This window comes from Pinus tabuliformis, chromosome X (assembly GCF_031772625.1).
Source record: "Pinus tabuliformis cultivar Carrire ecotype Pingquan chromosome X, CPIR1, whole genome shotgun sequence".
Lineage (NCBI taxonomy): Eukaryota > Viridiplantae > Streptophyta > Pinopsida > Pinales > Pinaceae > Pinus > Pinus tabuliformis.
In genome coordinates this window covers 1,604,423,508-1,604,447,442 of record NC_142308.1, presented here as the reverse complement: position 1 = coordinate 1,604,447,442, position 23,935 = coordinate 1,604,423,508, and the positions used below count along the sequence as shown (strand labels likewise).

Here is a 23,935-nt window from a genome sequence, read left to right as displayed (position 1 = left end):
TTGATCCCTTATGCCATTGGTAGATCCGCTCTAAGTTGGCCTTTCCCCTTTTAAATAGATTATATTCCACATGAATACCATGGATTAATAACATAGGTTAATATCATGGATCAATAACATAGGTTAATACCATGGGTGAATACCATGGATCAACACATAGCTCTTTGAGATAGCTTTGTTATATCCTATGCTACCGAAAATGAGAAAGAGGAAACTGAAAATGGAAAAGAAACTAGAAAGAGGCTTAAAGGCTTTCAAGAGATAAGAAGTGTGAAGTCCCAAATCTCCATATATTATGCATATAAAATTGATTACTTATGGACTAATGCAGTGTCAACACACGAAAGGGAATGAGAACATATAAAGAAAAATCTCAGTCAGTTTTGGTCACATAGGTTGGATTGATTTAGGTAGGGATGATTTGGAGTTTTCGTGTATCTTTGGGATAATTATGAGCAAAATCAACTGATACACTGCAATTAAAAATCAATTAGCAGTTGGCACAAATTTCTCAATCCATGGTGAGAGTGTGGGTATCTTGTGAAGCATGGAGTTACATTTGAGTGGTGATATTTGCGTGATCAAGATCAAAATTCGAATTAAAAGAATCAAAAAGTCATTAATTTTGATCTACTACTCTTTCCTATGCTATGGCCTTTACGATGTTTCCGTTGCAACATGTGGTGCAATTGTTAGTTATGAAATGCTTAAAATTCCCTTAATTTATTACTAATAATAATTTTAGTTTTAAAATCACAAAATGTCCAAATATCAAATTTATATATAAAATTTCGATGGTGAAGATACTTGGGAATTAAAAAAAAAGACCACTTTCTTATCGAGTTGTTTTTAGTGTGATTTTTTGGAAGCTTTTCAGGTGGGTTTTTCAGTCTCATTTCTCTAAAATCTCGCAGAAATTTATTGAAATCACAAGTTTCATAAGTAACCCCTACACAATCGAAGTGCCTTAAGGATTTTTCAGTTTGTTGAATCCATATATACAGTCAAAAAACTAATTTAAATAACACAAATCAAAATTTCACTTCAAAATTTTCCACCAAATTCTAACACCAAAAAATTCAAAAAATTACACTAAAAACAACTCCCTCTTATATAACTTTGAACTTAAAAAAAACAAAACTAGGTAAATATATTGTAGGGTTCCACATTTAAAAAAAAACGATGTGCGGCGTGCACGCAAAAATGTAAATGATAATATAAATGATAAAAACGTACAAATTCGCGACACGTTTATGACAATCTTTCTATGCCACTTTATCCTAGAGAAGGCTACCTAGAGGCCGTGTGTACACGACAGCTGAGCTGCAGAAGCTATGGCGGTGGCATCCTTATTGCAGGCAACTAGCACAAACCACAATCTATAAATGATAAAAAACGTACAAATTCGCGACACGTTTATGACAATCTTTCTATGCCACTTTATCCTAGAGAAGGCTACCTAGAGGCCGTGTGTACACGACAGCTGAACTGCAGAAGCTATGGCGGTGGCATCCTTATTGCAGGCAACTAGCACAAACCTGCACTACTCTGCGTCATATGAGAAGCCTGTCGGTCACGTGGGTACCCTATCTTCTTCATCATTGGTACTCGGGGCCAATATAAATGTGGGGTGTAAAGGCAGAAGATCACCGTTGTCCTTAATTCATCCGGATAGAATTGAGAATGTGGGGAGCATTGCATTTGCGGGTAAGAGGAGGAGCAGTGTAATATGCAGGGTCGCCTCTGCATCTACATCTTATAATGAAGCAGACCTGATTGGCCCCATCAACATTTTTACTGCCAGTGGAGAACCTGTGCTGTTCAAAGACCTCTGGGACCAAAACAATGTAAATCAACTTTCACTTTATTCTCTTTTTATTTACACAAACGGCAAGTTCCATGTATATACAATCCGCATGCTTAACAATTCTATTTCATTCAGTGAACCATGTATGGTTCTATTTATTCGGTTAAAATTTAGGAGTTTCTTGGTGTCCTGGCAATTGTTTTTAACCGTGCAATATCATCTCCTTTAGAACTGGATGGATGATTCTACTTTTTGGGGGTTTAAACAGTGCAATATCATCTCCTTTAGAACTGGATGGTTCTACTTTTTGGGGTTAGCTAGACCCATTTGGTTTTGGACCAAGGACTTTCATACAGGGAGTGCCTAGTACACTCTATCGTGACTGTGCTACCCATGGGTTCGATGGATGGTTCTATTTATTTGGTTAAAATTTAGGAGTGTTTTTACTCTTTCTTGACTGTTCTACGCCTTATGGGCTTGATGGATTATACTATTTATGTGGTTAAAATTTAGGAGTTTTTAAAGTTGGATCCTTGTAATTGTTTTTAACAGTGCATCATCACCTTCTTTAAACCCGGATGGATGGAGACTTGACTTTTAGTTTGGGAGTGCCATGCAGATGTTTTGATTAATCAATGTGATGCCAAAATTGTATTTTGGGGCCATAGAATATGTTACTTTCATTTTAGCAAGGTACCTATAGCCATTTTTTTTTGTTTTTGTCGGCTACACCATTTTAAGTTCAGAGAATGCAAGTCAAAGCTTGTAGGCTATGTGGTGTTATGTGTTATGGTATCCTAGGCCTATTATGGTCGGCCATGCCCGGTCCTTTGTAGACTTCACTCTTACGTATTTTCATTTTGTATAGGATTGGAGAGTTTAGGATGAACTTACTTTGACATATGGTTTAAAGGAGCCATTGGTTTTGTAGTGGTGATTGCACTATTGTTGATATTTTTTCCTATCAAAGACAAGAGTCAACCTCTTAGGGAAATCTCAAAGAAATTTTCAAGATCCTCCTCCTTTTTAGAGAGGTGGTACTCCGCTTTTAATAAAGAGCTTTTCTTGAGCATGTGTCAATGTATCTGAGTCAATAAAGGTGTCTGGAAGCCCTACAATGACAAGCACTAGTTCCACTTTTCATGTCGTCCTTAAGATGCATAAGAAACTCATGTTTGCTCACATTATAAGGAAACACATCTATTCGAAATGACAGGTCAACTTATATTGATGGGCAAACGACTATATATAGGCGTGTAGGCACTTCGCATTAGACACATTTCATAATCCGGACATCTCTGTGATTCAGATGAGAGAGCAGAATTCAGATATCTCAGAATTCGGATGAGAGAACAGAAGGAGCTCGAACTAAGGTACAGAGGCAGAGTTTGGGTGCTGTCAAGGCAATTCAGATTCCTCTAAAGTTCATATTACAGTGGCAATGAAAAAGGGATATGAGTCAGTTCGGATTGCATCACAGTCATGCATTTCGGTGCCAGCCTCAGATTCGATACTATCTCAAGGAATATGATTTGGTCCTCACAGTGATTTTATGGTAGCAATAAGAATGCCATTACAGTTACAAGTAATGGATCCATGTCAGTTCAAAGGATGACTATCACCGAAGCAAGTTCTCAAGGATATAACAAAGAGAAGGAGATCTCTATGTGAAGACAACAATGAGATCACAATGATAACTATGTCTTGATGCAAAGAAGGTCGAAGCAAAAGAGGAGTCAAGAAGAAGAGAAGACAGTCAAGAGAACTAGTGTCTTGGTCTTGGAGTGGCTAATAGGTCAAGGGTCTTCGTCTTGGTATTCCTCAATTGGAATCTCTATAAGAAGAATTTGTGTGGGTTTTCCTCTCACAGAGTGAGAGGTTTTGGGCCTACAATCTATTTATGTTCATCCATTGGTTACTGTTTGATGAAGAAGAACACTAATAATCTAAGTCACCTGACACGGGGATTCGGGACACGTAGGATTCGGGATTCGTGGTGTCGGATTCGGGACACGCTGACCCCCGGAACAAGACACGTTAGGACACGTTATATATTATTTTATTAAAAATATATATATATATATATATATATATATATATTTAAAAAATATATATATATATATATATATATCTTAAAAATTAGTTATTAGCATATTTCTTACACAAATTTTAATTAATGATACAAATTTATTGATTTCAAAAAACCAAGAGAACAATTATTAACAGCACCCTCAGACATCTCAAAATTAGTAATATCCTCAGTGTCACCAAAATTTTGTGCAGCAATATCACTACAACACCCAAGGTTGTGCACATTTAGGCCATGATTAATCCATCTTCCTTCACACTAGCTTGTTCCTTCTTATTTTCTACCTACGGAAATTGACAAATGGATGTCTTCACAAGGTTGTTTAGTCCACATACTAGTATTTTCACCATGACCTTCACTATCTCAATCACAATAAGGTCCTCATTAAAGGATACAAAGAAGGCTTTTCTCTTTTGTGAGATGAGATGAACTCATGCAAATGACATGGGTCAACACTCAACAGCCTTGCTGTAATAAACTGGAGCAGTAAACAAGTTTTCACGCCGGGTATCTCTGTGATTTGAATGAGAGAACAGAACTCAAGACAGAGTTTGGAATCATTTGATGATTACAGACTACAGTATTGCTGTGATAAGGGTTCTATACACTTATCGCAATAGGAATACAGTTAAAAGGCTATGACGAAAACTTTAGCTAAATATATTCTAATACTAAAAGTTTATTCAGCTGGTCAGAGCGAAGAATTTCTATAGGTCTTCTGCCCAATTTGATTTTCTTAATCAATTCTTATAAGGAATCAGTCAGCATACCTGGGTTTGACCTGAGCCTGTCCCAGGAATTCCATTACTTTACAAAGTAACAAACAAGAAGAATTCTGTATTCTTTTTTGCAGTTAGCCATAGATAAACACACCAAATTCAGAGGCCAATCTACCAATAGTGAGCTATAATAATGCCTTTCTGTTGTGAAGGGTTAAATTATCAATATTCTTTTGGATCTTCTAGAGCAAAGAAGATACAAATTTCTGTAACGTCAATCTGTGGTTTATTGCCGTCGAAGAAGGATCACGTAATATAGTCTCGGGTAGTTGTATAACATACAAAACACGGTCTTGTGAATACAAACACAATCATGTGAGATATATCCTTGGCATACAAAATGCAGTCTTGTACTGAACATAGTCACGTGACATCTCAGTCACAAGTCTCAGTGTTGCTATGTAATACACTGAAACTTAAAACCTACAGGTCTTGGGTCATCGTAAAACATGTTTTAACGGTTACAATGCGGTCCGCTCAGCAAACTAACCTGCAAGTGTATTCCGCTCCTCGCTGCAACTGGTGATTCCGTGAACGGTGAATGAAACCTGATCGCAAATGCCAAATCGCTGTGCCTGTTTCCTTTGCAAATGCCGTCAAATGGGAGAGACAACAGGCATTTAAACCTAGCAGCAGCCCGAAAAACGAATCCGAAACCAGGACTCGATTCCAAAATTCGTGACACGTTATTCATTTTTTGAACACGCCCATGACACGACGTACCCGAATATGACACGACGAGTCCTTGCAACATGACACGTGTCAGGACAGAATCGTGTCCGATTCGGGATTCGTCCAGGGGTTTGGACGAATCCGGTTTCATAGCTAATAATCTATGAAGAAGAAGATCTTAATCTAAAGAAGTAAAAAGCATTCACAAGCAGTTACTAATCGAAGAGAAATCACCTAATGCTAATGCCCTAGATTTCTCAACACATAGGAGGTGAGGTTAGTAAGGTTATGTATGTTTTATATTGTTGTATGTTAATTCGTATTCTCAATATTCTCACATTGTTTTAGCACTAGTTACTATTTTCTATGTCCTTTGGTAATTATTTTTGTAACAACATTTTCTTTAATTTGTTGAGAAATTATTCATTTGTAGTTGTGTTGTCAATATAGTAGCCATTAAGACTTCTCTTTAGATATGGACATTTTCGCTACAAGTTTGTTTTTTTTTTAAATTCTAATTTCACCGTTGGCTCAGGAATATGATCGATGATTGGTTTGTGAAATTTGACTTTGGATTGCCCATTTTTTGATTAGTTTGCCTAATATTTTTTTTAACCTAAAGTTTTTTCGGCACTTTTTAGGTTTGGGGTTTACCAAGCCTAATTTTTTTACCAGGCATAGCTATTTCTTTCGAAGCTAATATCTTTTGTTGTAGGAGTTCGTTTTAAGTGATTTTTTTCGGGTTCGATTTATACAATCTACTTGGTAGGCCCTTCCTAACCTCTCTTGGTGCACCATATAGCCTTGTATGGATCTGTACAACCTCATAGGTTTTGTTGCAATTTTTTCTAAGTGGTCCACTTCAGATTTGATTTTTAAGCCTCTGTGCTTTTTATTTATATAGTATGTTTTCTTCCTTTTAATAAGAGCTTTGTATGTATTTATCTTGTCAAGCTTTAAGTTTAAATATTTGTCAGGATCATCCCTAATTTCTTTTCTAGCAATTTTACAATCCTCCTTTAAAATGAAAGGGCCTACCCTCACCCCTTACATATATAAACTATTCAATTTGGCAGTTAAACAAGGCTTCTCTGAGCCTTACATGCATAGCCTCATTGTGCTTATCTTTAAATGCGGGGATAAAAGCATTTCCTCTAATTATAGGACCACTATTGATGGGCCCCATCAATAGGCATATTATAAGGCCATTTTGTTATCCTCTAGCATATATATTCTTTTTTTCTCACATTAATTAACATCTCTTTGGCTATAATATGCTTAGTAGGAAGACTAAAGGGTGTTTGTCATACTTCGTGACCTAATGTGGTTAATGTGTAGGAAAAATAACATTTTTGAGTGCATTTACTATACGGAGGCATGTTGGAGGCATCTAGAGGAGATGTAGGAGGGTTGTCCCCTACATTTACTCTTGTTCAACTCAACTTGATCCCTTGAATCACTCATCAATAGCTCGAGGTCTACTGGTAGCCAATGAACTCAAGTAATTGCATGGATCTAAGGGAGCTAGATCTACTTTTTTTCAAGATTTTGGAGGGAAGCATTCCTCTTTCCAAGGAGGTTGCCCCTTAGTCATCTTTGTATAAATCAACAAGCCCAAGGGCTCACTAGGATTCGAACTTTTGGAGCAAGGAGAGCCACTAAGAGCCAAGTGCTTGAAACTGTGATTTTCATTTTCATTTGCATGATGTATTTGAAATCCATTTTATGATAATGAAAGGTCTACTATTGTTTTACATCTGAGTTTGTGTAAGAGGGCCGAGTCTCCTTGGGTTAGGGCCCAACCTAGAGGCTCCAATCTCTCTTTATGTATCTTATTTATGCATTATTTTAGTAGCAACATTTCCTTCTTTGTTTTAGTAGAAGTTTACTTGCCAGAAAAATTGTGGTTGCAGACCTGATTACCACCTCTCTTGTGGGAAGTGTGGTTGAGGAGTCTACAACAACAAGCCAAAAATATGTGGTTGTCTTCCTTTGTAGATTGCTAGGCTTTAGCTCATTGTTCTCTTGCATACTTTGTTTTTGCAATCTAGGAGTTAAAATCATTTCTCTCTCAAGCTTTCATGTATGTAGGTTAGATGCATGTTGTAAGGTAGATTAGTTCTTAATGAAATAAAATTCAACTCATCCTTCTCTGTTTGATTTCATAAAATTTGACTCATCCTTTCTTGCCTAGTTTGTTCTGTTGCAATTTGATCATTGGTTTGGCATTCTTTTCAAGAACAAGAAGGGATTTATTGTTGGTCTACAGGTACTACCAGTGGCTTGCAGGGTTGCAACACTCATCCTACATCTCTTTTTTCATCATCAACCTCTTCCTTGACATCTCACATTGCCCTCAAAACTCTACCACCGAGACCACATTTCTGGGTCATTAAAGGACACCGTGAGCATTTTCTTTTGTGCAAGATGGGCCTCTGAAGGGCGCTAAGCTTGGCAAAGGTATGACATAGCCTTCATACACCTTCATCTACCTCTCTCCACCTCCAGAACACTTTTTCTACCCTCAGGATGCTCACAGATCCAATCCCATAGCAAAACAAGGAAACCTTATAGCATCCTATTGCAATTCTGTATCAGTCTCGTAGCATTGTCCAAACTTGACTAGATTTGCTCTAGGATATTTATTTTTTCCTCTTGGGATTGAATAATGACCCCTAGGCTCTGAATCCATGATTGGGGAGGACCAAAGACCACTCTAGACCCACCTTTCCTTCACTGCAAGTACAAATAACAATTAGAATTAGAAGACAAATTTCCACATTTGAATAACAATGATTGTTTTCTTATGAAATGTACATAGATTATGTTACTAAAGCTAAGTTTCCTTGAACATAGTGATAAAAAGGGTGATTCACCAATGCAAAGTAGATTAGACCCGATTCTTGAATTTATGCTTTCTTAGGATTTTAGTCACACGCATTGTTGTTGAAAAGATCAAATTTCATTTTTCAAAGCAAGTTTCCACATTCTACAAATAGAGTATTGATTTACATTTTGCAAGTAGACTAACACTTTTCATTTATGCAATTAGCATAGTCTTTACATTCTTGCAACTAGAGTCAGTCTTTACATTTGGATGAATAGCACTTTCATTTCTGCAATTAGAATAATGTTTTCATTCCTGCAAATAGAGTAGAACTCTCTCTTTTCATGCAATTTCTTTCTTTAAGCTAGTTGAAGGAGTGGTCTCTGTATGCCTTGATCTGATCCATTGCTTGAAGGTGGCATGAGTAGAACTTGACCTATTGTGCATATAACACTGTCACCTCTAAGTTTGTACGAACCCCAGTTCATAATTAAAGCTGGCAGCCTTGGGAGTCTCAAAATGCTTGTTGAGATACTAAGGCTCATCAATTATGATTAGCCATACTTTAGCTAAGCTATGCAAAATTATTATGGAGAAGAAGATTAGCCTATAAGCTAGAAATCCACGGTAAAAGAGCTAAAGGCCATGCTAGGTTTAGGAGATTTCATTTAGCTATGGACCGCCTTTGTTACTCTCAAGATCATTGTAGAGGAATGTTGCAATAGTAAAATTGATCTCTTTTTGTTTTGTTTTGTTGACTTTAGAAAAACTTTTGACATTGTTTCTAGGAGATAATGGTTCCTCTCGAGTTGCGGTTTGTAGTGACAAGGTTGTACGAGAATGTTATTGCCAAGTTTAGGATCGTTGAGGGTTGGTTGAAAGAAATTAGATGCAATATTAGAGTCAAGCAAGGGTGTCCTTTATCCCTTGCCCTTTTTGACATATACATTGATAAGCGAGAAGAGTGTTTGGAAGATGCAGGTTGTGTTGGCTCCACACTCAATGGTACAGTCATAACTCTTCTCTTTTATGTTGATGATATTGTTCTCTTGGTGAGGAGCCATTATGATCTTGGTAAGCAATTAAACCTTCTCCAAGATTTTTGCTCCAAGATGGGTATTATTGTTAAGATTGACAAAACTAACTCATGATAATTAAATCCAAAAAGATCACATATGATACTTTCATATATGACAACTACTTTGAAGAAGTTCCTTATACAAATATCTGGAATCATATCCATCACAAGCTCAATTGAAATTATAACATTGAGAATGATAAATGGAGGATGGAAAGCTTACTATGGGCTTGAAAACAATGGTAAGTCAACATATCTTTTGATATGGGATCAAATATACTCTTCTTTGGGACTCTTTGTTGGATGGTGTTGTCATTGATGTCAACCCATGGAGTTGATTGGGTTTGACTTTGACTAAAAACACTAGTCATTGATGTCAAATGGTTAATGAACGCTTCCTAGTAATTGTCAGATTACATCAAGATGGCAGTTATATTGTTGGATGGTTGAAAACCCAAGTCCTAGGGTTTGGGTTCCCTGGACTGAGGATGTACCCCGACCTTGTCGAGGGTTTTTGAAGGGTCAAACCATTGAGTTTGTGTTGAATATCTAGGTCATTAGATTCTCCTCGAAGAGATGTTTCTATTGATATGTGGTATGCCCCGTGGTTCCTTCTGGTTTGAGAGAAAATTGAGTTTAAAGTTGAAGACCCAATTTTGTGGGCTAAAACCCCAGGGGGTAGAGACATGACACCTTATTCACCAACGGTTGTCAATATATGACAGGGATTCTCACTGTAATCTCACCACGTATAAGTTGAATAACTTCAAGATCCAAAGGTAGTAAACCAATCATTGACTTCACACTCGGGTAGGACCATATGCACTAAGCCAATCATTGACTTCAAATTTTAGTAGAGCTTAAGGCAAAGCACGTTATAAATAATAATAATAATAATAATAAAGGTAATTGAATAAATAGTTACCCCTATGGCAAAGTAATCTTAGAGTCACTAACATTAAATATAATGGGTTTCCTACACATTAAAATATACAATGGGTTTCCTAAACATTAACAATGGGTTTCTAACACTTAATTCTAAAACACCTTATTCATGGTTTTAATTTAAATAAAACTAATATTTAATTTCTCTCCAATAAATTACTCCAATGCCCACTTTAAGAAGCCCATCCTAGACCTATAAAATAAGGCCTAATTCATCTCTCAAATTACAACAATATAACAAACTATTCTTATGATTTAGCTCTGAATTTTTTGATCTACCCAAGGAAGACTCTTTCGGTCTTCTAAGGACAACATCTAGGGCTCTCAATGTCTGAACAGAACAACCTAAATTGAAGGTAAGTTTTCTTTGTTTTTGTCTTGGTTTTACCTTGGATTATGATCCACTGGGGCAATTTTGTTTTTGTAAGTGGAAACCTAATTGTCGTGCACTTTAACTATACATGACGTATCTTTGAGATAGCTCAGAAATAACTCGTACCTGTGGATCTAAAGGGAGGGCGATATTCTATAAGGGTTTATATTTTTGTTTTGATTAGTATTTGGTGGTTCGTTGGGGAATTTCTTTTGCAGGTTCAAGTAGGCACTTCCTCCTCTCTCTTGTGGGGTAAATTGAAGACCTGGACTGAGCTCCAAGAATACTCCAAAACAACGAAATTTTTCGTTGTTGAAATCTGTATGGAAATTGTTAAAAACAACTCTCTAGGGCACAGAGTTGTCATCTAGGGCTTCATAGCTTTGAATCTTGTTCCTTGAATGTACCGTAAGCTCAAACAACACCTTGGTAAGCATGTTTCTGACTTTGACTACTACAAAATTAACAAGACTGCAAGTGATCTAGATTATTGACTTGACATCAACCATAACAATGGACAATTCGACCTTAACTTAGACATTCATCATTAAGACACTTGGACCTAGACATAACAAGTGTGTTGACACAATGACCATTGATATGACAAAGACCTGTATTATGTGTCCTATAGCGATAACATTTAGCATAACAGTTCTTATGGCTGTCTAAACAATGAGATCTCATGATGACGTAACATTCATGTAATGATTGGTGACTGGGTAGACTTGTGTTTTTTTGGGGGATCTATCACTTAACATGACTTAGCAATATTTTGAGAAAAAGATTGTTCTTGTTACCTTAATCACTGAGGATGTGACAATAATTCTGTGTGTGATCTATGACAGTGTGCCAAAATGCATTAACTAAGAATATTGAATGCAACAACCAAGCACCTAATGAACTTGACTGGCAACATGACAATTGCTTGATACGTTAACATGACAACAAGGTAGTTGTGAACAAGTTTGTGTGACTGTATGTATTCTCTATTCTGTTTGATGGAAGTAAGGAGACTGCAATTTCTTATATAGTGAGAAGATAATCTACAGCAAGTATAATACCAAAACTTTGACTTAGCATAATTACATGACCTTGACAGTTGCCTAACATAATAAATCCTTGATTATGAAGTGAGATAGGATTGACGTAGTGAACATTCTATGAAGTTTGACTTTGACTTTAGCGTGACATGATAGTAATACCTAAACATGACTTTGGGTTGATACCTTAATTCATTTGAATAAGACTTAACTATGACACATGATTTGGAACAGTGAGTTTACATCTAGTTGACAAGTTCCTTTGACTATACTTGACTAAGACTCTATACTAGTGTTTTCGACACCTATATACATGTTGGTTGTCGAAATTGCCTTATTTTACCCTACCCTTACGCTAAATTATTCTACCTTAACCTCTGTTTTACAACTTGAATTAACCCTTTTACATATGATTCTTGGTTCCTTTTAATGATTTTCTTGGATATGGATTACATAAGCTTATTAATTGTTAAAAAGGTTAAATAGGTTTATATTACCATGTAACTCATTAATTTAGATTTCCTTAAGGCTTGATAAGTACTTGTCATTAATCGAAGTCAAAGTGGTTGGTTCAGGATCCTGATATTCTTGTACTCACCGCGGTTCCTACACCAGACTTGGACAATTGACCGGTTCCATGTAGATTGCCTCCAAATGTATCACAGTTGTTAATTGGAATGGTGCACACCTGACGTTGAAGATTTGTTTCATTTTCTGTATAGAGCTTGGAGCGTTACGAGTGTGCTAACGATGGAGGTCGGTCATTGGTTGCTGCGTTTCATGTTAAGTTAATTCACCACGGCTGAGCGCCGATAGAACATGTATAAATTAGGGTTCTATAATTGGATAGGTTAGCGATACTGTGGAAGACTTTGGCATCTTTTTTGTAATTTTGAGATCTATATCGCCAGAAACCCTATGGGGATGGATCCATTGTTTTATCATGTATACTTGCAGAGACTTTTGAATCTCTTAATAAAAGGAGTTAATGCTGGTTTGTTATGCTCTTGACCTGTGAGAAGATACTAGAATACCAAATATGCGAAGAAATATACCTAGAACACAGAACAATAAGAAATAACAACAAGTATTTTATTATTCAAAAAAGGAAAGCAATGTTCACTTGCCTCTTTGAGGGGGCAACCTCCAATAGAGCTGAGCTCAATTACAAAATAAGACACGATGCTCCTCGAGGGGAGTCTCTATCCTTTATATAGGATTCATACATGCAATACCATGGGTCAATACCATGGTTCTTATTAATACCATCTATCTAATACCATGGACCATTTGCAACTAACTGTGGTCCCTTATTGAAATGCGGGTCAACCACTTACAATTATTAATATGGGCTTTATTAACTCTTTACTTAACTATAACTATGACTCGACCCTATTACATAAATAAGGGGGTTAGGGTTGGACCCTAACATGCCCTCCCCCATAAGAATAGCCTTGTCCTCAAGGCTGAAGCTGCGGAAATTGCTAAAGGACAGTGGCTGGTTCCCAGGTTGCATCTTCCGGAGAGGTGTCTTTCCACTTGACGAGGACTTCCTTGATCGTGCGGCCGCGTAGGTGTCGTTCTCGCGTGTCAAGAACCTATTCAGGTTGGAGCCAGATTGAACCTTCTTCATCCAATTCTGGTAGACTGGTTTGAATTTGGCAAGGGTTCCCAATCACTTTCTTAAGGCATGAGACATGGAAGATCGTATGGATTTTTGCAGTGGGTGGCAAAGCTAGCTTGTAGGCGACTTCTCCGATGCGCTGAAGTACTTGATACGGTCCGTAGAATTTTGGAGATAATTTCTGACAACCCTTGTCTTTGAGTGATGTTTGCTTATATGGTTGCAGCCTCAAAAATCCTTGATCCCCTTCTTGAAATTGGTATTCTGAATGATGTTGGTCTGCGTGTTGCTTCATGCGGTTTTGAGCTTGATGGAGATTCTCTCTAAGGTGGGCCAGCATGGTTGTGCGGTTTTGTAGGAGTTGATCCACTGCTTGTACCTTCGAGCATCCCTTGATATAAGAAGTAGGGGAAGGAGGGAGTTGACCATAAATTGCTTCATAGGGAGTCATTTTGGTGGTGGCATGATAGTTAGTGTTATACCACAATTCGGCTACGGGTAACCACTGTACCCATAGATGTTACTTTTTTGAAGTGGAACACCTAAGGTAGGTCTCCAAACATTTGTTGACTGCTTCAGTTTGACCATCAGTTTGGGGATGATAGGAAGTACTGAGTTGTAGTTGGGTACCTTGTAGCCTGAAGAGTTCCCGCCAAAAGTTACTGGTGAAGATTGGGTCACGATCAGACACAATGGAACTGGGCATGCCATGCAATTTGAAGATTTGGTCCATGAAAGATTGAGCTACCAAAGTTGGTGTAAAAGGGTGGGGTAGGGCGCAAAAATGAGCATACTTAGAAAGTCTGTCCACAACCACCATGATCACTGATTTGTTGCCTGACTTCGGAAGACCCGTAATGAAGTCGATAGAAGCCTCCGTCCAGATTGAGGTCGGGATGGGCAATGGCTGTAATGTGCCTGGAAATTTGACTATTTCTCCTTTGTGGCGCTGATATATGTCGCACTCAGCTACAAAAGTAAGAATGTCCTTTTTCATGCCTGTCCAAAGAATGAACGTCGAGTGTGAGCATAAGTCTTCTGAAAGCCTGAATGGCCTGCAGTGGGAGATAAGTGCAACTCCGCCAAAATGCGACTTTTGAGGGTGGATGTTGGTGATATCACGACTCTGTCCTTGTAGCGAAGAATCTCATCCTGCCAAGAGTAGCCCGCCGTGGAATTTGGATCCGCCTACAATTTATTAATGAGTTGGGAGAGCAAAGGATGTGAAAACCATTCCTTGTGAGCTTCTTCAATCCATTCTGGAATGGGAGGGGACATTGCGTGCAAGGTGCTTTCCTCCTCAAATTGGCGTGATAACGCATCTGCTACGACATTTTCGTGCCCTTTCTTGTAAATTATCTCATAATCATATCCCAACATTTTGGTGAGCCATTTATTTTGTTGTGGCGAGGATAGACGTTGCTCCAAAAAATATTCAAGGCTTTGATGGTCTGTGTGGATTTGGAAACACTGCCCCAATAAGTATGGTCGCCAGGTATAGACTGCATGTAAGATGGCCATCATCTTGTCCCACTTAGTTGTTGGCTAGTGAAGGCCAAGGGTCGACCTTCTTGCATTAAGACTGCCCCAATACCTGTACCTGAAGCATCACATTCAATCACAAAAGATTTGGTGAAGTCGGGTAGTGCTAATACGGGAGTGGAACACATGGCATGTTTGAGAGCTACAAATGCTTGTTGCGCTTCATCATTCCAGAGAAATGAATTTTTCTTGAGAAGGTGAGTGAGGGGTCTAGCAATGCGACCATAATTGTGGAAAAATTTGCGATAGTAGCTTGTGAGACCCAAAAATCCTCTCAAGCTCTTCAAGGTCTTTGGTTGAGGCCAATCCTGCATTGCCTGGATCTTTTTGGGGTCCACCCTAACACCTTCATGCCCCACAATGTGGCCCAAATACTCAAATTCTTCCATGCCAAAAGAGCACTTGGACATCTTGACAAATAATTTATGCTTCCAGAGCAGTTGCAAGAGAAGATCTACATGCTGAAGATGTGTGGCCCAGGTGCGGCTGTAGATGAGGATGTCATCAAAGAAAACAAGGACAAATTTTCTGAGATATGGTTTGAGCAGGTGGTTCATGAGGCTCTGAAAAGTGGATGGGGCATTACAAAGACCGAATGGCATGACCAGGAACTCATAATGGCCTTCATGAGTTCGGAAAGCAGTCTTTGGAATGTCTATTTCTTTCATGCGAATTTGGTGATAGCCTGAGCGAAGGTCGAGCTTAGTAAAGAATTGAGTCCCATTTAGTTCATCCAGCAAATCATCGACAACCGGGATGGGAAATTTTTCTTTGACCATCAATTTGTTGAGAGCCTTGAAGTCTGAACACATACGCCATTCCCCATCTTTCTTGAGCACCATGACCACAGGCGATGAATAAGGACTAATGTTAGGACGAATGACGCCTGCTTCGAGGAGTTCCTTGATGATTTTTTCAATTTCATTCTTTTGGGCGAACGGATATCGATATGGGCGCACATTTGGTGGTTGGGTCCTGGGGACCAAAGTAATGCTATGATCATGTTCCCCTCTTGAGGGTGGAAGCTCATGAGGCTTGTCAAAGACCGGCAGATGGTTGTTTAAGATCTGTTGCATTTCAGGATGAATATGAAGAGAAGTGGGTTCCAAGGCCTGGATGGCACTAAATTGGGCTATAACTCCATGATGGCCCTTTTTTAACAATTTTTCCATCCTATGCGAGCTGATGATAGAGGGAGCCCCGTCTGGAGTTTGCGGAGGATATGTGTGTGGTTGTTCTGCTTAAAGCTCAATATAACTCCTGAAAATCCATTGTGATTGGGCCGAGTGTGTAGAGCCATTCAGCACCCAAGACAATGTCACACCCTCCCATGTGTATGGAAAACATGTGGGTCTTTAACTGATAATCCCCCATTTGAAGTTTGACATTTTCACAGCGACCTTCACATTTCATTGTCCCCCCATCAACGATTTGCACCTGGAAATTAGAGGCTGCTTTGACAAAACAATGCACTGCTTCAACGACTCTTTGATGGATAAAGTTATGCGTATTGCCACTATCAATCAAGACTAATACAGGGCGATGCTTAATAAAGCCTCTGATTTTGAGGGTTTGGGGAGAAGAAATCCCTGCCAAAGCATGAGGCGAGATAACTAGTTCGTCAGGTGTAGCTGGGAGCGCATTGTTCGGCTGGTGATCCTCATCTTCCTCCTCTGGTTCCTCAAATGTTGGGGCTTCCTCCGATGAACTGAGATCAGTAGCATCAATTTGAAAGAATTTGGGTTCCTTGCATTTATGCCCCGGGGAGTATTTCTCATCACAGTGGTAACACAATCCCTGATTTCTTCTTTTTGCCATTTCTGCTAGTGACACCTTTTGAACCTTAAGTGTTTGGGTAGTGCTTGGAGCCTAGGTGGGGCGTCCCTTAGCTATGAAATTTGGACGAGTCGATTGAGCCGCTAACGCACGTTCTACTTCACGAGCTATCCTGCAAGCATCTAGCCATGAGATTGGGTGTTGCAGTTGGACGTGGGCTTGTATGGCTTCTTTGAGACCGCTGACAAAACATTCCAAGTAGAACTCATCTCGTAGACCTCTTGTGCGGAAGGCTAAGGCTTCAAAGGCTGTAATATATTCTTGCACTATTCCTGTCTGTCGGAGCTTAGTAAGACGACCCAAAAAATTAGATTCATTGTCGAAGTGATCCGTAAGGGCTTTTGAGAATACCTGCCAAGTCATGGGCCTTCCATAGCAACATTGATGCCACTGCCACCATTGCCATCTTTCGTTGTCCAAGTACATGCTACCCACACTTAGCTGAGTCACATCATCTCTGATGTGATTCAATGTGAAATATTGCTCCATTTGTGCTAGCCATGTGGTCGGATGAGAGCCATCAAATTTATACATGTCCAGCTTGGGTGGTCGCGACTGGGATTGTTGGTGGTTTCCAAAGAGGTGAAGAGAATGGCTAGACTCGCCCTCACTGTTTTCATTAAAAGCATATGCCTCCGATTGTTCCCTCGACTTGCCCTTTGTGATTGTGTCAGCTAAGGTCTGGATCGACGTCAATAATGCGTCCAACTTTTTTTCAAGGGTGTCGATCTTCTCATTGGCCATAGCTTGAGCTCTAGTTTGTACCATGCACCGATCCGGTGCATTGATGGTTACTGCGAAATAAATAAAATTTGGGACCACCCGAAATTTTTGACGCTAACAAGTGAATGGTACCACCTTGCGCAGCTCGTCGACCTGATTCTTATGGGCTAAGTCTCCTATAAGCGTCTCGGGAGGGTCTTAGACTTTTTTTTTAACTCCTTGCTTAGGAATATTGCAGTAACCGAATTGCAGAAAAGTAAATTCTGCCCAATGTCCTGCGAGAATCACACCCAGGTATAGGAGCCCACACAAATAGTCAGATCTGTTGGCGAACCCTCAACTACAGAGTATGAGTAGGAATGTGGCAGCGATCGAACCCTTGCTGCTAGATTTGAATGGCGGATCTGATTGTTGCGACTGTTGCAGAACCCAAACTGCTAGATTTGGATGGCGGATCTGATAGATTTGAATGGCGGATCTGATAGATCTAAATGGCAAATCTGATAGATCTGAATGGCAAAACTGATTGTTGCTACTGCGACCGAACCCCACCTGCTAGATCTGATTTGGAAAAGATGATGCGTGATCCAGAGAGAGACGAGGGAACTATGGTCTCAAGGAGTGTCAGGTGCTACTCCGTGCAGGCAATATTGAGCTTGAAGCAACACTGAGCCGTAAGCCATTGGGTGCAAAGAATAGTACGTCACACCTTTAAAAAGGGCCTCAACACCCCTATGCCTTGTCCTGGAATCACTAAGGCACTGAGTCGATGTGGGGCTATCATTAATGAGGGTCTCTAGCCTAGCTCATCGTGAATATAGTGGGCTAGGTGCCCGGGTTAGCCAAAATAGGGCTTTGTGCCTTAGCCAAATCTAGAAAATGAAGGCAAGACAACCAACATAAAGTCAGACACCAAGATAAAGCTAGACAAACAACAAGTCAGACACCAACATAGAGCTAGACAAACAACAAGTCAGACACCAACATAGAGCTAGACAAGTCAGTGGCACAGGATGGTAGGCCAGATAGATAGGCAGGATGGATAAATAGATGATCGGCAAAGGGACAACCACTACCAACACTAGGAGGCTGGGAGGTCATGCTTGGTAGCCTTGTAGGCCCACTACAGCCAGTGGTAACCTATTGCTCCAGTAAGCTGCCTTGCTCCCTAACCAAATGATGGACAACCTCTAATGCAGCAGTGAGGTTGAGAGTCATGTCTGCCCCTCAGGTCCACTCGTCCATTACAACTGGTGGTACCATTCGCTTGAGGCAAGCAGAGAATCACCTTGGCTCCCTAACGTCATCTGTGAATCTGTTGGGTATCCTACGCCTAATGATGGACCCATGATGGACAGCCTCCAATGCAACAGTGAGGTTGAGAGTCATGTCTGCCCCCTCAGGCCCACTCGTTCCTCTTCAGACGGGTGGTACCATTCTGGTGAGGCAAGGCAGTCCCCTGGCTCCCTAACGTCATCCGTGAATCTGTTGGTATCCTCCTGTACAGTTTAACTCATTTGGACAGCGGTGTGGTTGGGTGTCATGTCAGGCTCCCCTCGGGACCACAATACATTCTCATCTGCTCTAGTAAGTGGCAACCTCTGTTTGGAAGGGTCAAGCTGATTAAGCTCTTGACATTCTAACATCATGCATTAAACTGTCGTGGAGATCAGGAAGTCACACCCAATATATGGGCTGGGATAACAGTGCCTGAGCTTGTCTTTTTCTTGAGGATGGCTATTTATGGTAGAGAATGTAAGGAGACCCTGCTTGAGCTTGTTTGTCTGTTGAGGATGGATTTCTATGAAAGAAGATGGATTCCTCCACCCTACGCTCTAGTAGAGTATGTAAGGAGACCCACACTTAGATTGTATATTTGTTGAGGATGGATTTCTATGAAATACCTATATTGGGTGTGACTTCCACAGGTAGAGGATGTAAGGAGACCCACACTTAGCTTGTATATTTGTTGAGGATGGCTATCAATGAAATACCTATAGAGGATGTAAGGAGACCCATACTGAGCTTGTTTGCCTGAGCTTGTTTTTCTTGAGGATGGATATCCATGAAAATGAGTGTACCCACCCTACGCTCTTTTTGACAAAAAAATAGCCCCTGTAGAAAAGCAGAATCACTTGCCCTTCGGGTAATACCACCGACCTGAGCATAATCACTTGCTCTTTGGGCAAGACCACAGATGCTTCTCCCCTTGCCCTCAACACGCCACATCCACCCGAAATAATAACGACCGCACCGGGAAAGCTCGCATAGAGATAAAAGCGACCGGAGGAGAAAGAGAAGCACTGTTGATTGAGCTTGGTTAAGATCGCAATATACATAAGGGTTTGACAGTAGTACTCAGCCCAATCTTTCAGGGCACTAACCAAGGAGGATCAACCGTACCCTTAGCCGTACAACCCGACTACCTTATCGTACACGCGAGTAATCTCCCCGAGTGCTGTTCTCGGCTGTAGCAGCAAGACGACCGACGATTTATCTATGGCGAGGTTTCAAGAAAGCCTAGGGGGCTTCCTATATACCCAGAGGGTACTTGGAAGACAGTCCGTGTGCGGTTCTCTCTAATGCGCTACTACTCGAAGGGGTACTCACAGGGGTTACAAGGGAGTCCAACAAGCGTGACCACCTCTTGTATTTCCTATGTGCATGCCTCCCCAAATCCGCAGGTTTATGCGCTCAACGACAGATCCCGTGGTTTAAAGACGCCGGAACACGTCTCTAGCCAAAAAAAACTCTGCTAAAAATGGAGATCCCACCGGCCTTGGAAAGTGCTTTGATACCACTTGTTATGTACTTGAATTGCAAGAAGATATCAGAATACCAAATATGTGAAGAAATATACCTAGAACACAGAACAATAAGAAATAATAGCAAGTATTTTATTATTCAGAAAAGGAAAGCAATGTTCACTTGCCTCTTCGAGGGGGCAACCTCCAATAGAGCTGAGCTCAATTATAAAATAAGACAGGATGCTCCTCGAGGGGAGTCTCTATCCTTTATATAGGATTCATACATGTAATACCATGGGTCAATACCATGGTTCTTGTTAATACCATCTATCTAATACCATGGCCCATTGCAACTAACTGTGGTCCCTTCTTGAAATGCGGGTCAACCACTTACAATTATTAATATGGGCTTTATTGACTCTTTACTTAACTATAACTATGACTCGACCCTATTACATAAATAAGGGGGTTAGGGTTGGATCCTAACACGGTTTTTATTTATTGTTCCTGTTATTTCTTGTAATGGTAACCTTGCTCATATAAGCTTAGCGTTTCCTTAAGAGGGAAATGAGCTGGTTGGCTAGGGCATAACCAACCCAGCTCGTTCTCCCCATTTTATCGTTGTGTGCATTAGGTACAGGAATCACTGGTTAGAAGATTGATTTCTTTGTGTTGAGCATGCAGGTTTGATAAAATTCTTGTGATTGTATTTCTTTCACTGCGTGATCTCAGATCTGAGGGATTTTTGTGTGTGTTAAGTGTGATTCATTTCAGTTCAAGCATTTTCATTTATTTTCCTGAAGCATCGCAATGTGTCCTTTTCTTCTAAGAAAGTTTTCTTGAATCGTTTCTGAATGATAGTCAGGGTTGCATGTTCTGGTGATTTAAGCTTCGTTTAAATATTCATTTCTTTTGTAGCAAGCACACTCTGATTGAAATATAAATGATAACTGTGTGATGGTATTGATCTCTCTGCATATGATCTGATGCTCAAATGATATCCTTTGCCTTAAACAAATGATCGTGAATCAGGGTTTTAAGTACAAGAATCGTTGATGTTGTTTTCTGAATTTAGGACTAAGCGATAAAGGCTTTTATATATTAAGACTAAATTCGTTTATCTGCAAAGTATGTGCCACACTGTGATAAATATTCAGAGAGGGTTCAAGTTTGGGATCTTTTAAGTAGTGATTCTCTATTTTAATGCAAGAATTTATCATTCATTAAATTGATAGAATTTCCATGAATCTTCGCAATTTATCTTTTTGAACTGAAAGTTTGCATTTGATTTGGGATTTCTTTCGTTGCTGCTCAAGTTAAGTTTTCCTTTTGCATTTGTCAATTTCATGCTTGATGAACATAGCGTATTGATTTATGAATTAAGGAATGAAGGGTTGTCGACTGTAGATTTGTTCTAGTATAGGAACAAGGCGTTCTGGTACAGGGACAAAGTGTTCTAGTACAGGAACAAAGTAATCTGGTGTAGGAATGGATTTGTTCTGGTACAAGAATGAGATTGTCCTAGTACAGGAATAAGATCTCTTCGGTATAGGAAGTAGAATTGATAACACAATAGGACATAATCTTCCTCTATTTTCTTAGCACTGGAATTTAGTTGCAGGAACATATTTTTGCTTTTCGAATTCTTCTTGAGTTTTGATTGAATGGCATGCTTTATTTCTTTAGCAAAGTCTTTGGTTAATGCTTTTGAGTGAATCCAGTACCTAGAGTGGAGTGGTGTCATTTTGTTGGCAAGGATTGAAAGGTTTTCCTTGTAATTTATTCTTTCTGATTCTGCATGATTTACTTATTAGAATAGAAGTAGGATTTGTAGGGTTAAACCAAAATCTTTGGCATTTCCTGTGCTATGCCTCGAAGCTTACGTACCCTAGTTTGACAAATTAAGTGTTGAAGGAATTAAATTAAATTGTAATTCTGACACCCAACAATACATGTATAACAATCTTGCATTGAGTTGATATATTTCACTTGACCGTTTTGACTTGAATTATGGGAGTTGGTCTTGACCTAGGCTTTCTAGTATAACAGTGGATTTCTAGTATGACCTAGGGCTTTTAGGGATTTGTGTACGATGACATATTTGTGATCTTGCAGGGTAACAAGCAGCAAAGGGAACATCCTCCAGTTATACAACCTCTTGCTTACATATATCCTGGTATCTCTCTCGGGACAATGTTTGAGAGCACTGATTGCAGGTCATCGGGATGCCCTGCGGCACCTTTGTTTGTGCCATTTTTTGATAGCAGTACCAGATGGTTGTAGCATCTAGTGCAGCCTAATACGATGATGACAGTGGTTGTGCATTGATGACTATTCATTCATGAGCAATGACATTTAGTGGTATCCAACATTTTTGGAGTGTGCAGTGATAGTGATGTGCAGTTGAACAGTGACAACTTAATGTGTAGCTTTGTGTAGTGATCAGTTTGTGGGGACAGTGATCAGTGACTACCAGGATTCGACATTTATTCTACATTTTTCTTACAGTTATTCTACATTGATTTAGAGTACAGGGGATCTAGTCTGAAAATTGTGAAACATGGTCTTCTGGCTCGTTAGGGTGGCAGGGTGGTGCAAGGCAGGTGATTGGAGTCACCTTCAGGTTGTGGCCTAAGAACACTTTAGGGCGGCAGGGTGGTGCTAGGGCAAGTTGTGGCTTGCACAGGGCATTGTGGCATCCATTCAGTTGTGGCTGCTAAACTAATAGGGCAGTAAGCATCCTTTCCGACAGTAGCTGGTAAACAGAGTGTTGGGGCACTCATCAGGTAGTGGCCTGGTATAGAGGGCTTTGGGGAGTCCTTCTGGTTGCAACATGATATTAGGTTCTATTAGCATCCTACAGGTTGTAGCCTGTGAATTAGGGTGTTGAGGCCTCCCTCAGTTGTAGCTAAAATCTTGATGTAATCAATTTTCTTTTAAAAGGGAGAAGACAATTACTAAAGAAGCGTTCGGTGGTTTTTGATCTGGAGGGGGTTTTCCTCCTAAAATTCGTGTCCTCTGTTTTATCTTTCTGCATTGTTGTATGGTGTTGTCTACTTTTGATTATTGTTTATGATCATCTGAAGAAAAATAATAAGAAGTGAAGATTAACTAATGCTCTAAAAAAGATTAAAAAGTGCTAATTGCTAAGAAAAACTGGTTCACCCCCCTCTCAGTGTTTCCAACAATTGGAATTAGAGATTGGTTCCTTCAGTAACAACTTAACCGCTGGAAGGCAGTTTTCAGAGCATAGAGATGGGAAAGTCAAAGAAGCGGGTTGCAAGGATTTCAAAGGAAGGTACAGGTACAACAAAATTTTGAAGAAAATGAGTATTGTGTACCAACCCCTGATTTTGATGCAGATAATTATTGGATATGGGAATCTAGGATGGAAGTACATTTGCAGGCACATGGAGTATGGGAATCAGTTGTTTTTGGAGACACATCTACCGACGAAGCTAAAAGGTACAATTCAAAGGCCATGAATGTAATTTTGAATGTTTTGCCAAATTCTGTGAAAACAAAAGTTGGTCAATGTTCAACAGATAAAGCTCTTTGGGAAAAGCTTCATAATCTCTATTCAACAAAACAATCAGGTCAAGATGTTATTGAAAATTGGATCCTTTTGATTATGATGAAGAAATTGGAGAAATGAGTAAGGCAGAGTTCCAAAATCAAGTGATCAAGGTGATAAAGGAACTCAAAAATCAAAAGGAAAAGGCAAGACTTTTGGAAGCAGAATTGAAGACAACAAAAGAACTCAAGAAGGAAAATTAAGAGTCTAAGAAGATGATTAGCAACCTTAGAACTCAATTGGAAGAAGTCAAGAAGACAGAGACACAAGACCTCAAGG

General features: G+C 39.6%; 1 protein-coding gene across 1 annotated transcript in view; it reads left to right on the top strand.

The window, feature by feature from the left end:
• The first annotated feature begins 1,287 nt into the window (after nt 1-1,287).
• Nucleotides 1,288-23,935, top strand: part of LOC149146176 (thioredoxin-like protein AAED1, chloroplastic) — a 51,522-nt gene continuing 28,874 nt past the window's right edge. Inside the window, exon 1 of the mRNA XM_089446793.1 lies at nt 1,288-1,847. Within this exon, the coding sequence (XP_089302919.1) occupies nt 1,500-1,847 (348 nt within the window). The 5' untranslated portion in view covers nt 1,288-1,499. The remainder of the gene's footprint in view (nt 1,848-23,935) is intronic.